This window comes from Lissotriton helveticus, chromosome 8 (genome assembly GCF_964261635.1).
Source record: "Lissotriton helveticus chromosome 8, aLisHel1.1, whole genome shotgun sequence".
NCBI lineage: Eukaryota > Metazoa > Chordata > Amphibia > Caudata > Salamandridae > Lissotriton > Lissotriton helveticus.
Window position 1 is genome coordinate 1,487,478,394 of NC_136069.1, and position 18,357 is coordinate 1,487,496,750.

Consider the following 18,357-nt stretch of genomic DNA (forward strand, 5'->3'; position numbering starts at 1 on the left):
ACCCCTGATTTCACTACCCCCCAGCCCCCCTAGAAGTCTGCCTGTGCTTAATAAATCTGTCCTGTGCCAAATGTTTATCTTTTTTCATTATAGTCTCAGGGTTCACAAACAAATGTGGTACCACAGGGCTGAAGAGGTGTCTCTGATATATTGGAACCATGGAATGGTCAGACCACGGCTACAAGAGAGATGACAGCACGATTAAGCGTGGCTTCCTTATTCGCCAGATTGAATACCAGAGCACTAAAGGGGCTGCATTGATGGTGTCTTGCACATACGTCATACCTAATTCCTGATGCAGAGGTAAATGCAGCATTGAAGGGGAAACCTCCAACAGGCGGCAGCAACATTTATGCTCCTCCCCTTGATCACCCCAACATCTCTACACCCACCAAATCCCCATACCATATGTTACAGTTGGCAGACATTTCCAGTGATACATTTCTAGAATCAGGGCAACCGGTTTTCCGCCAATGCAAGAGAAAAGGTGGTACCCAATGCTCGGGTGAAGCAAATTATTCTGCTTCTTAGACAGGAGGACCGAGTACAAGCATCATCAAATTCCAAGCCGAGGTATGGAAAGATGCTCACCCTGTCCTGTATCACAACTCTAATTTCTAACACAGTGAATAGATGGGGTTAATCTGGAAGAAGCTGGGATTACAGGAAGAGATTGGACTCACATTTGTCGACAACTAGGCTCTTTACAAAGGGTAAACAAGAAAGGGCTAATCAGAACAGCATTTACATTTTCAGGGAGGCGTAGTCATCAAATATCACAAATTCCACTTTAAACTCCACCTCTTAACAGTTCTACCTTGTGGTGGAGGTGCATTCAGTACCTTCAGGACCAGCAGACTTGGTGCCTGGGTGGTGGTAGAGGTAACCACGGTGGGAAACTGCTTCAAAGTTGGCGATTATTGTTAAAATATGGTGAGCTGGGGGAAACACAGAACTCTAGACCCATGAGGTTATGGATCTGATTTTCACAATGAGAGACAATCACTGGCAGGTAACATTGATCTACAGAGACCTCCTCTCGATAACTAAACATGATTTATTGGACTTAAAAGAAGAATGGTTAGACTGCCTGGGAGAGAACGGAATGAAACCAAACAGAAAACGGCAGTTGAATATGCCCACAGGCTAATGTAGAAGGTGAGATGTGAGTATGCACTGTTTAATTATAATCACAAAACATAGGTAGCCCCTAAAGGGATTTGTATAATTCTAGGCACTAACACAGTATAATGCCCCGGATGTACCCACCTAAATGGGGACTTCCTCCATATGGAATGGAGGTCCCCTGAAGTAAAGCAGTTTTGGAACAAGGTAGTTGCCCATATGAAGCATACACTGGACAGGGAAGGTTTGATGTCAATGGGCACTTGCTTGCTGGGTCTACGTATATGTCCCAAACAGTAAACAATACATTTCTTGACCTTTACAGCAAATGGAAGAAAGAAACAGAGACGTGTGCTAGAAGTGAAAGTATTGCTTTACATGGTGAGGTTGTAGACAAAGTCTGAGATTACCAGAATTAGCCCATGGGATAGGGAAGCAATATGCTCTCTCACCCTCACATTAATCACTTTGATTACTAACCAGTTAGAACAGAATAGACCATAACTGAACACAACAAGATATGAGTAATCTATACAAAGTAGACAAGACTGTTTAAACTGTTGAAGTTCGCCCATTTTGTATATCATTGTCTGTTGAAGGAACATACTTTTGCACTTTGTATTGAGGTTTTTAAAATTGTAAGGTAATAGAAATCATTGCATCTTGATCTAATAAAATGTAAGTTTATTACAGATTGTAAAATCGGTAAACTAATAGATTGTAAAATCTGTACAGTAAAACCAATAAACAAATTATAAAAAAATCTTTGCAATCTGAGGTTTGAAAGAGAGTTTGTTGTCAAAGATAGGCCCTCAGTTCCAAGCTTAATCATCAGGCACAGGTGAGGAGCCCAAAGGGGGTGATCACCTCACCATAAATGTGATCAAACCGAGGAAGAGAAGCTACAAACAGGAACTGCTCTCTTTCCTGTTTTAGGCATGAAATGATGGGTGTACATTAGAGGTAAGTCTCTTTAAGACTGTACTGAAAGGCTAATTGCAAGTGACTTTCCATCGTAAGTATAATGGAGTATAATTAGTATGAAAACAAAACAGTGTTAATTAATTTCTAATGATGAGAACAAGGGGTGTTATGTAAATATTAAACAGACTAGGCATATGTAAGGGTCCTGAGCAACCCTGGCAACCTGTGGCAAAAAGCAAAGTGGAAAGTAGAAAGTGCAACTGCTTGCTCCCTTGTCATTGAGTAGAGACTTGATCTGCTGCACAGCTCTTTCTCTCTCTTCCACATCTTCAAGAGGTGATAATAGTATGGGGTGAGAGACACTGGTGAATGTTATAGAGAGTCCAGAAGGATCAGAGCAGCGGATTGCCAGCGTCCAGGGTGATTCGAAGATCGCCGAGTGCTACATTCAGCAGAGCTTATGACCCGAGCCATGGATCAAAGAGAGAGAGTCTAGTTTCCAAAAATGGCAAAAAGGTGAAATTCCAGCTGATTCATTTATCTTGGATATCTATTGCAAAAGGGATAGTGGATTATAGTTATAACAGATCGGTGGTTCTGCGATGGATTGCTTTAAAGGAGCCCTAATGCCCACTTTTAAAAGAAAGAAACTTCTGGAGTTTTTCCCTTTCGGAAGTGGCTGGAATTACCAGTCTCCCTGCCCTGGTTCCAGTCTGCCCGAGGCTACAATAGGCTAGTGTGAAGTCTTTTGTGAGTGAGCTGGATCAGTGCCTTTAAAGTGCAAGTGTGGTAGGTGACATCTCCGCCACACCCCCCAAGCCAGTATGGCCCATCCTGCCAACACCCAAACCCTCTATTATGTGGCTGACTGGGAAGGCTATGCAACGGCCAACTACATCCAGTCAGGTGTCCCAGGAACAGGCTGTAGACACTAAATGGTTAGGGCAATAAAATGCCAACTATCTAAATGTGGCATTCTCAGAATTGTGACTTAAAGTCCGATTTTACCATTAAAGAGAGTTTTAAATTATAATTTGAAAAAATTACATTCCTATCTTTTCCCAAACAAAACTTCTCACTTATTAAATGTAATAAGGTAACCTAAAATAATCTTATGGGAATGGTAGGCCTTCAAATTGTGAAAAACTAATTTGAGAATGTTTTACTACCAAGACATGTAAACCTTAAAAGTAAATGTCCAACTTTTTAAATAGAGAGCACCCTGCCCTATGGTCTGGTTAGGGCCTACCCTAGAAGACACATATGTATTAAATAGGAAACAAGGTTTAGGCCTGGCAAAAGGTTTATTTTGCTAGGTTAAAAGGGCAATTTGAAACTGCACACACATAGGCTTCAATGGCAGCACTGAGACAAGTTTTAAAGGGCTACTTAAGTGGGTAGCATACAAACGTGCTGCAGGCCCACTATTACCATTTAATGTATAGGCAAGGGTACCTGCTATACCACTTTACTAGGCACTTACAATTTAATTAAATAAACCAGTTTGGTGTCAGCCAATTTTACCATATTTAGAGGAGAGAGCACAAGCACTTTAGCACTGGTTAGCAGTGGTGAAACGTGCTGAGTGCTAAAGCACACAAAACAAATTTTGCAAAACAGGAGGGTTAAAGGCAAATGGTTTGGGGTGAATATGCAGTGTGCGCCTGGTCCAACACTCCTTTTCTGGGTATTCAAACTGCAGCTGTAGAAAGAGTTGTATTAACAAATCTCAGTCAGGCGCAGTAGCTTCAAGGCAGTACCAAAGGAATTATTGTTAAGTCATTGTTTCAACCCTAAGTAAATTTGCCAATTTATTCAAAATTGCCTTCACGTAATTAGTGAAAGGAATCACTTTCTCATGGTGAGCACTTGTCAGACACTTTCCTTGTTCATCTACTTGGTTGGTTGACTCCAATTCTGGCATCATAGCCAGCCTTCTCCCGTGTAAAAAAAAAATTGTTAAGGCAACACACACTCACACTTTAAAATGCTCTTTTTTGCTACACTTCCTTTAGAATAAGAAATAGTGAAGATAAAACAACTCCCTAAGAGACCATTATGACTTTTGGGAACAAACCTCGCTCTAGGTTTCAGAATATAATGATTTTGGCTCATTGTATATAAGCAAGATCCTCATTGTTGTGAAGGCAGTAAGCAGCAAAAGCAATATAAATACATCTTTTTGTCCATTCCATAATAAAGAATGCGCAAATCACACGCATACTAGGTAGTGTTATCTGTGCAAAACAGTCCAGTTCTTGTTACCTTTACAAAACAGTTCAGCACTTATGAGCCTCATGGAAAGATGGGTGTTCACAGCAGATATACCAAAAAGTCGAACTGCCCTATGTGCCCTCCTCTGCATTTCCTCTCCCCACTTTGAGAGCAGGGAAAGCCAAGGGACCAAATGCCGCAACTTCTCCCGGCTCCACAATCACAATCAGATCAGTTATGGCCAGGTACTTATACCACAAACAAGATGGTTGACTAGGCATTTGATTTATGGTGTTTTGTCTGCCACCATTTTTGTCAGCTTCACCCCTGTGAGGGACTACTATATAACAGAAATTATTAACAGGAGAGGCACACCTTAATTTTATCAAATCTTAACTATGTATACTAATTTTTCAATGCGTGCTACTGAGGTACGCGCAATGCCCAAATTGCGCCTGTAAACATGAAATAATATAACCAAGCGAAACCGCTTGCCCTCTATGCACTGTTGCAAATCCTGTTTGGAAATCATAAACACAATTCATGAAACCTATCCCATAATCTTATAAAGACATCAGCAACACAGATATATCTTTTTTTGTTGATTCAATACTTTTTTACTAATATATTTTAGTTCATCAGAACATTATTCGGAATCATAACATTCCATAAACATCAATAATACAATGCTTTTTTTTAGAAATCCATTTTCTCTTTCAAAAGGTGCCCATGCCCAATGCATTTCGGGCCACACGGCCCTTCGTCAGGGGCTGTACCTGAAAAACATAAAACATGTACATATTCACAACATTGAAAAAACCTCCAGCGTCATAGGTTGCAGTTTAGAACATTGCTATTTCATGAGAAACATAAAGTCAATAGATATGTTTACTTTGAGCGTGTTCATGATATACATTTAGACTCTGGGGAAAAAATGGAAAATGTGGAGAAACCTAGGTAACAAACATACTATAACATCGTAATGCATAGTTCATAAACGCACATTAACCGTGATATCTACTCACTTGTGAGTATAAAGAGATAATGGTCCCTGTGATCAGAAAAATAGATGACGGATCCTAATCGGTCCGGGATAATCACCCAGTAGCGTAACCGTTTTCTGTGAACAAGAAATAGGCTGACTCACTATGTTGTTTCATGTCATGAAAATAAACAAAGCTTAAGTAGAACAAGAGGATCACAACACAAACCTGAGTAAAAAGGCAGCGTTAATGCTATGAAGAAAACGCCAGATATGTTCCGTCACGTCTAATGCCTAAAAAAGCACGAAAATGTAATAAACCACGTGGTACTCGTAAATACAACCCATAAATTTGAAACACTGACAAGAACTGGTCAAAGTCAACCCGAACTGACCTTCCGTGATAGAATCTGTTCAGCGGATCAACTCTACACCCTGTTCCAAAACACGTGTTCCCATATGACTGTAAAACGTCTTTTCAGTGGATGTAGGTTCTAAAGAGATAACACCATAACACGTTTAAGTTTACAAATAATGATCCAGCCTGTTTAACGGTGAGCACGTCAACCAGTTCCCAATATTCCACCGTACCTTTTCGAAGAAGTTACCGACAACGCCCGGTAGAGCCAAACGCCGTAGTACGTAGTCAGAAGGTTACGCCCGATGTATTCAACAAAGCAGCAAGCCGCGCATGCGTATGTAAAGATGAATGTGGTGATCGAAAAAGGACTAACACCACTAGAAGTGAGACCTTAGTGTCGTGTTGGTTCATGCGCCATATTGGAACTTGTAAAATACTATTTCAAACTCATGGTCACATTCACATACGTTACAAAAAAACTATATTAGTGAATTAAAAAAAAATATAGAGAAAAATTTGTAAGTAGAAGTGACATAATGAACAAAATACATATATTATCTAGGAGCCTAAATGCAAACATCGTTGCATGTTTATGCAATAAAAAAGTGCAAGTAAACAATAACACTGTCCTCATGCATGCCAGAATGGTGCAGTAATCACAGGTAACATGCTAAATCCACTCTGTCGTTGATCCCTTTCGGATCTTGTGTGTCTAAGCGTTTAATCCAGAATACCTCCCTCTGGAGTAAAGTCTTTGTTATGCTCTTTCCGGGTGTGGATGTAACCACCTCAAGAACCTGGAATTTGACTTGAGCAATTGAATGTCTATTTACCTCCCAGTGTACTGCCAAACTGCTATTTGGATTCTTATTGCGAATCGTACTCTTATGCTCGGAAATGCGAGTCTTAATTTTACGTTCAGTCTTCCCTATGTACAACAGACCACAGGGACATTTTATCGCGTAAATAACGTTCATGGTGTTGCAATCAGCATTGTGCCTGATTGGAATTGTCTCTCCTGTGTGTGGGTGTCTCACTGTGTTAGTCACAATAACGTTGTTGCACTGGACACATTTTTGGCATTTCCTCATTCCTCTGTAAGTTACTTGGGTATCTCGTGGTTTGGATTTCAATAGCTCCTTGATATTCAAAGATCTTTTATAGGCAAAAATTGGTTTCCTTGCAAACAATTCTTTAAAGTCAGTTTCGTTGATCAATAAATCCCAATGTCGATGGATGCTTTTCTTGATTTCATTGGAACTTGTATATGGCCGGGATGCCCGCCACCCCCTCCCAACCTATATCCCCAAGGATGGAATAGTTGAACTTTTGGAAGACGGGAGGGAGTCACCCTCCCGGCCGTATTTATTAAAATATGAAACAAAATGTAAAACATTAAATAAAAGTTTCATCATTATGCATTATGTACAATTTGTCATTTATTACATTTCGATGCAGTCATGTACGTTTGGCTAACATCCTGAAAACACTCTAATTCAAATTGTACATCCTAGCGTTAAGGCCAACGGCAAGGTCTTAACCGGTGTCAGATCCCTACTACCAAACTCCCGCCCTCACTGCGTGAGCGGCGCATGCGCAGAGGGCTCTACACTCATTGCCAACTGTAACTTCCCTTGTCGTGGTGGGGGCCCCCTTTCTACTCGACGCCATCTTAAGGGTCGTCCGAGTTCCCGTATGAGGTCTCTGTAGGAAGGACAGCGTGGACTCTCCCCCCCAACCCCACACTCTCTATCCGCCGTCGCGGATATCCGGCCCCCGGGAAATTAGTAAGGAGGGGCATATAACCGCCTCCCCCCCTGGGAGGGGCCCATGGCCATCTCCCCCTAGGCGCCCCATCCTTAGTGGGTGCCGCCTCCCCGTGGAAGGGGCCAATGGCCGTCTTCCCCCGGGCGCTCCCATCCATTGTGGGTGGCGCCCCACTCTAGGGACCTTGAAATCTGCTCACCGATCATGACCTTACCGCCCGACAAATAAATACGACAGTTGTTTACCTACTAGAAAAGAAAAATTTCACATCATCTTACTGTTATCACTGATCTTTCCTGCAAGAAGACATTTCTCCAATGCAAACCATTCTTTATTCTCAAAGTTCCTTTATTCACTGTACCAAGGAAAAAAGGCCTATACTTTCATCACTCAGAAAACTTTATTTTCCTCCAAACATTTGCTATCAGGGGCTGGTGGGTGGGTCAAAATTGCTGCTTGTTCCGTCGAGGGCTCACGAGCAACGAGTGGGTGCAGCCTTCCGATCCGAGGAACAAGAGGACGATCTTCTGGATTCCCGCTCCTTTATCCTTCTGCGGGAGGGCGTGTACCCGTCCCCGATACGCCTACAGGGCGTGGTCTTCCATCGAGGTGTCTAGGACAACCCCTCTCGGGCGGGGAAAGGCGCGCCCCGGCTACGCCGCTTTGGGCATACCAGCCGGGCTACGCCCACCCCGCCCAAAATGGCTTCCCGGGAGGTTCGGGCACCCATCCATACGTTCGGGGGGACCGAGCGGTCGCCCCTTTCCAGAATATTTGGAAACAAATACTTGCCGTTTCTCTGTTTCTTTAATCTTATTTACTAACAAAGAGTCTCTGACTTGATTTTGTACTTTCTCTCTTGTATTATCCAAGAGAGTTTTGGGATACTTTTTTAGTGCATATCTGGTAACAATGGAATCTAAGTTGGTTTCTAAGGTGTCATTCTCTGAGCAAATCCTTTTCACTCTCAACATTTGAGAATATGGTAAGTTGTTAATCAGATTCCTTGAATGAAAACTGTCGTACATTAGTGCCGTGTTCTTATCAGTGGCCTTGTGGTACACTTCAGTGTAGATCACATCATCCTCTATTTTCACCAGAACATCTAAAAATGGAATAGCTTTCATCTCAATGTTTTTTGTGAACTGGATGTTCTCCTCATATGTGTTCAGTTGTGATATTTTTTGCTGAAGCATTTCCTTCGAGTTCCGCCATATCAAGAAAATGTCATCAATGTAGCGACAATACAAGATTATATTGTCGACCCACTCTTTATCCTTCAAAAGAAACATTTCCTCATATCTAGCCATGTAAGTATTGGCATACGCCAGGGCTCCAGAAAAACCCATTGATGTACCCTTGTTCTGTAGTTAAAAACCATGTTCCATTTGAAGTAGCTGTGATGTAGACAAAAATGTAAAATTTCCAACAGAAAAATGTTGTTTGCTAGTAATTCATCTTGTTTCAGAAGTGCCCATTCTACAGCCTCTATCCCTGCCACATGGGGGATGGAGGTGTACAAAGCCTTAACATCTAAGGTCCACATTATCATTCCTGTTCTTGTTTGGATGTTCATCAATTTCTGCAAAAAGTGTCTAGTGTCTTTCGTATAAGAATACCATGATTGGACGAAAGGTTGAAGGAATTGGTCGATATATTGACTCAGGGGCTCGAAGAGGGTACCACACCCTGTGACAATGGGTCTAAAAGGAGGGTTTGTGAGGTCTTTATGGATTTTTGGCAGCATGTAAATTCCTGGTTGCTTGGGAAACAAAACTGTCAAAAATTGTCTGGTTTTTGCGCTAATCCACTTCAAATTTTCAGCCTGTTCTAGGATACTATCCAGAGTGCTTTTCAATTCTTTGATGGGATCCTGATCAAGTTTAAAATAGATGTCTGTATCAGATATATGATCGATCACTTTTGATTCGTAAAATTGCTGATCCATAACAACTATTGCGCCACCTTTGTCTGCTTGCTGGATATGTATCCTAGGATTGTCTGCTAGTTCCTTAAGAACCAGTTTTTCTTGTTTGGAGAAATTCTAGTTCCGCTTCTTCCAAGTTTTGATATGCTTAATGTCATTGAGTACTAGACTTTCAAAATCATCCAGTATTTTATGTGAAGTAGGTGCTTGGAATGTGGATTTGGGTTTGAACTCTTGGTACTCAGTAGGAGTTAGGCTGATGGTTTGGTCAGGAAGATTTAAGAAGAAATATTTCAAGCGCAATATCCTCATAAATTTGAAGAAATCTATTTCAGACTCCAATAGATTGGTATGATAAGTAGGTTCAAAATTAAGTCCTTTATTAAGGACTTTGAGTTGTTGGGCAGTTAACTCATGTGAAGAAATATTCACGACTAGGTTGGTCTTGTGCTCCTCAAGTTTGGTTTTGTTACCTCTTTTGCTTCTCCTTGTTTTCCTTTTGGTTTCCCTGGTGGCTGGGTTGTCTCCGCGTCCTAGGCGGAAAAAGACGTCTTACTGGAAGAAGCACTCTCAGCTTGCACTCCATCACTTGTGCCACTGGTTTTTTCAACTCGAGGTGGAGCTCTGTTAACGTTGGTATCCCCTTCAGAAGCTACACTTTCCTGTGATGATGTATTCGGAGTTCTCTTGACAAAGGTTCTTCTCAGGGCATACACCTCTGCCATTGTGTATACTTCGTTTAATTTGTAATCCAACGTGTCTCTCTTATATTTCCTGAGTTTCCCTTCCTGTATCTCTTTTGTGTATTTATCCATTCTAATATTCATATCTTCCAGAAATTTAGACCAATCCTCTGAATCCATTCTATTTTGTAGATCTGTTTCAATGAGTGTGATTTCCTCAGTAATTTCTTTAATCACTACTGCCAATTCTTCAACCAATAAAAGAATCAGATCCAATGAGCACTTATTCAGCACAGCATACCATCGATCCATAAAGTCTTTTTTCATGTGGAAACGGAATAACATGGGTTTGATCGGCATCCTCAAACCTCTAGGGATTCTCTTTGCCCGGTGGTACTGCACTAGAGTGGATGCATGGAGACGTTGATTCAATTGTCTCTTGGTCAAAAATTCTAGTTGCTTCAATTGCTGTGGTAAACTGCTTCCCTGTACGTTGAAGGATCTGATGTTGTGAATAAGGGAATATATTTCAGTGGCTTGTTCATTCGTGTAGGCCAAGGTGCTGGCCCGATTATCTGTGAGACCTGTTATTGCATCAAAAGACATTCTTTCAAAGTGGGTGCTCCCTCCCTATGGACAGGGTACAAAACAGAAATTATTAATAGGAGAGGCACACCTTAATTTTATCAAATCTTAACTATGTATACTAATTTTTCAATGCGTGCTATTGAGGTACGCGCAATGCCCACATTGCGCCTGTAAACATGAAATAATATAACCAAGTCAAATTCCAGGTTCTTGAGGTGGTTACATCCACACCCGGAAAGAGCATAACAAAGACTTTACTCCAGAGGGAGGTATTCTGGATTAAGCGCTTAGACACACAAGATCCGAAAGGGATCAACGACAGAGTGGATTTAGCATGTTACCTGTGATTACTGCACCATTCTGGCATGCATGAGGACAGTGTTATTGTTTACTTGCACTTTTTTATTGCATAAGCATGCTACGATGTTTGCATTTAGGCTCCTAGATAATATATGTATTTTGTTCATTATGTCACTTCTACTTACAAATTTATCTGAATATTTTGCATTCACTAATATAGTTTTTTTGTAACGTATGTGAATGTGACCGTGAGTTTGAAATAGTATTTTACAAGTTCCAATATGGCGCATGAACCAACACGACACTAAGATCTCACTTCTAGTGGTGTTAGTCCTTTTTCGATCACCACATTCATCTTTACATACGCATGCGCGACTTGCTGCTTTGTTGAATACATCGGGCGTAACCTTCTGACTACGTACTACGGCGTTTGGCTCTACCGGGCGTTGTCGGTAACTTCTTCGAAAAGGTACGGTGGAATATTGGGAACTGGTTGACGTGCTCACCGTTAAACAGGCTGGATCATTATTTGTAAACTTAAACGTGTTATGGTGTTATCTCTGTAGAACCTACATCCACTGAAAAGACGTTTTACAGTCATATGGGAACACGTGTTTTGGAACAGGGCGTAGAGTTGATCTGCTGAACAGATTCTATCACGGAAGGTCAGTTCGGGTTGACTTTGACCAGTTCTTGTCAGTGTTTCAAATTTATGGGTTGTATTTACGAGTACCACGTGGTTTATTACATTTTTGTGCTTTTTTAGGCATTAGACGTGACGGAACATATCTGGCGTTTTCTTCATAGCATTAACGCTGCCTTTTTACTCAGGTTTGTGTTGTGATCCTCTTGTTCTACTTAAGCTTTGTTTATTTTCATGACGTGGAACAACATAGTGAGTCAGCCTATTTCTTGTTCACAGAAAACGGTTACGCTACTGGGTGATTATCCCGGACCGATTAGGATCCGTCATCTATTTTTCTGATCACAGGGACCATTATCTCTTTATACTCACAAGTGAGTAGATATCACGGTTAATGTGCGATTATGAACTATGCATTACGATGTTATAGTATGTTTGTTACCTAGGTTTCTCCACATTTTCCATTTTTTCCCCAGAGTCTAAATGTATATCATGAACACGCTCAAAGTAAACATATCTATTGACTTTATGTTTCTCATGAAATAGCAATGTTCTAAACTGCAACCTATGACGCTGGAGGTTTTTTCAATGTTGTGAATATGTAAATTTTTTATGTTTTTCAGGTACAGCCCCTGACGAAGGGCCGTGTGGCCCGAAATGCATTGGGCATGGGCACCTTTTGAAAGAGAAAATGGATTTCTAAAAAAAAGCATTGTATTATTGATGTTTATGGAATGTTATGATTCTGAATAATGTTCTAATGAACTAAAATATATTAGTGAAAAGTATTGAATCAACAAAAAAAGATATATCTGTGTTGTTGATGTCTTTATAAGATTATGGGATAGGTTTCATGAATTGTGTTTATGATTTCCAAACAGGATTTGCAACAGTGCATAGAGGGCAAGCGGTTTCGCTTGGTTATATTATTTCAGGACTACTATATAAACCATGGCAGTCTGTCATGAAGTTGAAGAGATGTGTTATCAAACTCACTGGATGGAATATCACTGCGTGTCAGGGACAATTCTAATACTGATCCCCAAAAGGCACCTCAGCTGTAGGCGTATGTTTCGAGGACTCTTATTCATTCTGGAGGAGCAAGGAAGTCACAGGGGGTGGTGTCAGGAAAAAGATGTTCAGAAGGCAGGGATACATCCCAGTGAGGAGGAAACAGGAATCCTGGGGTAGAGGGTGAGTCGAATTAGGCAGTAGGCATGAGGCAGAGAACTAGCCTTGAGGATCAGGGTATATAAAGTGGGAGTGATGAAGAGGAACGGAATTATAAAGCAAGTTACCTGAAGTGGAGATGTTTACTTACCTGAGGTGGCTTCTTTGGTACCACCAGGAGCCTGAACAGCTGAAAAAGCCAATTGTGTTAGGCCTTCAGGGCTACACAACAAGCAGGGTGGCCAATATACCTTGCTCTAAATCAGGGCCATGTTTTTCCTCATAATGTATGAAAGGTGCATATACCACATATATAGATACGAATTTCAATGGGCAGTGGACACAGTTAGAAAGTCACATTGAACATTTTTCTATTGTTTTCACCCTGGGAAAACATTTTCCCGCAGGAAAAGTCCTTCCCGCACACACCATTCACCTAGGAGAAAATGTACAGTATATCCAGGGTTTGAATATACTTGCAAATTATTATTGAAAACCTACAAACCAGCCGCTATAATTCCATTTAAAGTACAGACATTCCACCCCCCTGCCAGAAATTCCACATTCACAATTGTTCTATATGCACGAAAATTCTGATTCTTTAAATTAGTATTTTCAGTTTCCTCAATGAACAAAAAAATAACACTCATAAAATCAATGTAGGTGTGCAATATCGCTTGCCAATCCTACATCTTTAGTCTATCATAACATAACATTCTTTGTAAACAACTAAAAAAGAGCATTTATTTAAAATCTCATTTAAAATGGCACTGAGTCCCTGGTATTAAAACTTAAGATACTGCGCCTGAAGAGATTTACATATGTACTCCTTTCCACTGCATGTGCACATGTCCGCTGTGTGCACATGTCCAATATGTGTGCACCTCTCCGCTGCTTGTGCATCTGTACGCCAGTGCTTCATTTGAGCCGATGGTTTCCGGTGCTCACCACCACACTTAATTGTCAACACCGGGACTTGTACCCTTTTTTCTACACAATGGCGTTATTAAAAAATGACTACTGATTCTTATAGCTTTGGGGTCTAGGGTAGACTGAATTGTCACCCTGGTAGGAGTGTGATATAGTAATTGTGTTGGTAACTCCATTGGCAGCACTGGCAGGAGCAATGTGTGGTGCAAGCTGCAGTGGCCTCCTGACGAGGGCCCTGGCACTTATTATTATTTTTATTTTTACAAATTAAGCACTGCCATGTGTGCACCTGTCCGCTGTGTATGCACCTTTATTGAGGATATCGCGTTTTCTGTGCCAAATCCCTCCTCGGCAACAGGCCAGGGGCGTAACAAACACCCCCACATTCCCAGCGGTGCGGGGGTAGCCCAGTCTTCAGTACATGAAGGGGGCCCCCTCAGCTCATCTGTAGAGCTGTGTGTGTCTTGGTCTAGAGCAGCTGCAGTGTGCAGCCTGCTCTGAGCTCCTTGTGGTTACCCAAGACAGAAGAGAAACAAAGTAACAACTTACATTGTTTCTCTTCAGTCAGAGCCAGGCCCGGAAAAAGGATGGGGGCCCTCAGCGAACATTCTCCACGGGGCACTGCTCCCCTGAGAAGGGACGAGACAGCACAATGCTGACTGGGGCAGGAGAATGTTTCAGCTCCAAGAACAGTATCTGCTGTGACGCATCGGAAGGTAAACAAGCATTTGTGAGAGTTAGAGCTATTGACGGTGTAAAGGACAATATATTTTATCTATGCGTTTTCTGTTTGGAGTGGAGTGAATGTGTGTGGCGTCAAGCAGACATTTGTGGTTTGGATTGGAATTGATAGTTGTGGAATTGTGTTGTGTGGATTGAATCTGTATAGTGAAATAATTTGGCATGGTGTGCAGTGTAATTATGTGGATAGTAATTATGTGGTATTGAGTGCACTGGAATTATGTGGAGTGGGACTGTGTGTCATGGAGTGGAATTGTGTGTCTTGGAGTGAGATTATCTGGAATGGTATTTTGTGTTGTGGAGTGGTATGTGGGGGAGTTTACTTATGTGGTGTGCTGTTAAATATTGTAGCATGATGTGGAATTATGTGGTGTAGATTGGATGTATGTGGCGTGTTGTGTAATTGTGTTGTTTGCTTGAATTATGTAGTTTGTTGAATTATGTGGTGTGGAATGAAAATGTGTAGAGTTGAATTATGTGATGAGGAAGTGTGCACTGTTGAGTCAAAACTATGTTGAGTGGTATTATGAGGCATGGTGTGATGTGAATAATGAATGAAAAATTAGTTTTTTGTGTCAATTAATAAAAATTGGTGTGAAGTGTAGTTATGTGGAATGTTGCTACATGGCTTATACTGGATTTATGTGGAGTGTATTTATGCAAAATTGAGTAGAGCCTAATCATGTGGAGGTTAATTAGTGGTGCTCTGTGGTAGGTATTATGTGGAGTGTAATTATGTGGTATGGAGTGGTATTAAGTTGTGTGGAATGTTATATAATGTGGAATTATGTGATATGGAGTGAAGTGGAAATAAGTGTTTTTTTAATGTTTAGGATTGTAATTATGTGGTACGGAATGTTGTAGGGTTAAATTCTTTACAGTTGAATTGTGTGGCATGGAATTTTGAGATATTCAAATGTGCTGTGTATGGTAGAATTAGGTGGCGTGGATTTGAACTAGCTGTGCATGCTAACACTTTTATGTCATGGGGTATAAAGTTGACAATTGTCTATTTTTCTTTGTAAAAATAATATGGGCTGTTTCTTTACCTTCAGGTACATTTCTGAAAAATTTGTTAAGCTAAATTGTATTCTTGGATTGTGTGCGCATGCAGGGAAGAACTAGTGTCTGTCAGACATGCAAAAAATCATCCTACGTCTCAGTATTAACTTCCACACTCTAAGCAGTAATTCCAATCCTAGAATGAGTTACCTGTTTGCTTTACAACAACAGTTAGTAAAACAAGTAAGTGCTTTGCCAGCCTGTATAAGTAGCAACGTGTTTAAAGGGACTTGTTTTCGTGCAAGTTATTACTTTTCCCAGTTCACGGAAGGGATAAAAAACATTTCCAGATAATAATAGGATTGACAGGATGGTGCACAGCAGAATATTGATACGTGTGGATCTGGTGAGGACTGTGGGCAGCATGTGCTTGATACGCTATTTACATAAGAAAATACTATATATTTTTTTCTTTATCCTCCATTAGGTATTAGTAAGGAAGAGGGAAGAGAAGCATTTGCCAACTGCATTCGTTTAGTCTTAGGGAGACAAAGAATGCTGTGGTCTGTGGTAGATGCCGCCCAGAAGGCATAGGTATATGTATCAGGAGCTGCCAATGAAAGGAAGTGGAAATACGCTTTAGACATTGCCGGTATTGATGGCTACTGAGCGGTTGCAGACATCGCTGGCCTGACAGTGGGTGGGAAAATCTTTCGTGTCACTGTAGATTTAATTACATGAATTGTGCATTCTCTCTGGTTGTCCTAGGTGTACTTGCTGACTGGTGCTACATATGGGATCAGCTTTGCCTTTGACAGGAGGTATAAACCATACCTGTTAGGTAAATAGTGTGAATTAATGTTGGCGTGAGGAAACAAAAATCAGACCCTTTGTACATTTAATATTCTTGTGTGCATCATGCAGAAGATGAAAAGTAGCAGGATTGACTTTGATGCCGTGGAGGCTAGCAGGAAGAACTGTTTTTGAGTGGTCAGTTAAAGAGATGGTTTAACATGTTTTAAACTATCAAAGTGGCATTGGGGAGGGCAATAGCTGAAAGGCTCTGTCTTTACTGGTAGGCAGTGCTTAGATGGCGCCGGCACAGTCTTTCTGTCGGTGGAGGACAGGGTAGCAGTGGGCGGCGGTCACTGGTTCACAGTGACATCCGAGGGGTGGTTTTAAAGGCAGGTGGAAAAGCATAACTGCTGGTCTCGTGGGGGTAAGAGTAGAATGTAATGGATGCGTTAGTAGCAGGCACAACAGCAGTGGTCTGTGTTTGGAGGTGGGTAACTGAGGGGGCTCTGCTTGGTGGTGGGTCATCAAGTAGGAGGATGTGTTTGGTGGGCCGGTTGGAGGCAGTGTTATGTAACTTTGCTGGAGGGCGCAGCAGCAGTATTTACTGATGTATGTAAATCGCCAGATGAGAGGGTAGATGTGACCAATGGAGGAACCAGAACCCTTCTTTTATGGCTGGGGTGAGCCCCTGCAGTATGGAGGATCGCTGGCCTGAGAGCTCATGACTGGTACGGAGAATGGGGGGGGGCCCTCCATGTACTTTGCAGGGGAGCCCCCTCAAGTTTCATTACGCCACTGCGATAGGCCTGGAGTTGTGTTATATATCCATCAACAAATTACTTAATTTAGTAATGTAAACATGCAAGCGCAACATTTGGGCACTGGACTGCTACATCAGTCATAGGCGCGAGACAACAACCGTATTCAGATGGGATTCTGTGTTACAAATGAGGTAATTCCGCTCCAGTCACTTTCAATGCTTTTAGTACAAATGATAAACAACATGCTTCACAGTTTATAATGCACGCGGAGAACACACTTTGATGACATGAATTTCTTTCATAACTTTGTTTTCAGGAAAACAGTCGGGGTCTTCTGCTGTGGGCCGAAGGGGATCTCGAAAGCGCTGCACAGACTTTGCAACAGCAGCAATCCCTTCGGGACGACCTTCGAGTACAACAAGGAATCATTCAGCTAATGGATTCTGGGGCGCCCGGCAGGAGGATTCTAGCGCAATATGCCAAAGTGAAGCACATGCACTGCGTCATTTAATTATTAAAAACACTGAGGCAATGGTTACGAGCACTGCTGTAGGACGTCTTGTGTACTGTATTGTAGCTAAGCTGTAGAAGATGTTTCTCATTCGTGTGATTGTGTGCACAATATTGTTTTTTTAACACTGTGAACTTCCATGGAGAAGAAAACACGCCTTTTAAAATATTTTAATTATTAAAGGATGGTTGTTGTAAAGGTTCTTAAGTGTTATTGTGTGGACAATGAGCAGGTCCCCTTGTTGAAGATTGGATATTTATAACCATGCTGTGTTCTGTGACTGTAAAAATGAGTCTGGGTAGAGAGGAATATTAAATAGATTTCTTGAAGGATTGTGGCTTGGCAGATTCTGGTTCTTTTATTAGAACAAGGCTGTTCTATGTAAACCACTAGTACATCTGATGTTTTCAAGAATCTATATATAAGATAATGCTTTTTTCCTCCTACACTTTCCATATTTGTTGCGCGCTAGTGCTGTGATTGAAGCATATGCAGTGTGGGTGTGCGTGGCAAAGTCTGATTTAACAAATGATGTATGTATTTGATTAGCTTGTATTGTGTCGGTATGTGATGTAAGGATTGTTTCAGTTCCATACTATACAAGATAGATTAGCTCAATGAAAAATAAATACACTTGGATACCCATTGACAGTGGTATACAGTGCCAAACAGTTATCAAAATACAGACATCTTCACAATATATATGTACCAGTGGCGGCTCCTCCGCTAAGGCGGAGGAGCATCGCCCCAATGACCAAATTGAAAAATAAAATGATAATAACGAACAGTTACTATCATTTTATTTTTCCTATTGAAGTCAGTGGCTTTCGGGGGTGGGGGGAAAGGGTCTGGCCAGAGCAGGGAGAGGAGTGGTTTTCACACCTTAAGTGCGCATGATTGCTTGGCCGGCCCAATTGAGCCGGCCAAACAGTC

The 18,357-nt window shown here is 41.4% G+C and overlaps 1 protein-coding gene across 6 annotated transcripts in view; it reads left to right on the forward strand.

Moving 5' to 3' along the window:
- Positions 1-17,761, forward strand: part of NOX4 (NADPH oxidase 4) — an 840,225-nt gene extending 822,464 nt beyond the window's left edge. For all 6 annotated transcript variants that reach the window (XM_078658423.1, XM_078658420.1, XM_078658421.1 and 3 more), the window contains one exon: positions 17,230-17,761. In XM_078658423.1, the coding sequence (XP_078514549.1) occupies positions 17,230-17,350 (121 nt within the window). In that variant the 3' untranslated portion in view covers positions 17,351-17,761. The remainder of the gene's footprint in view (positions 1-17,229) is intronic.
- The last annotated feature ends 596 nt before the right edge of the window (positions 17,762-18,357 follow it).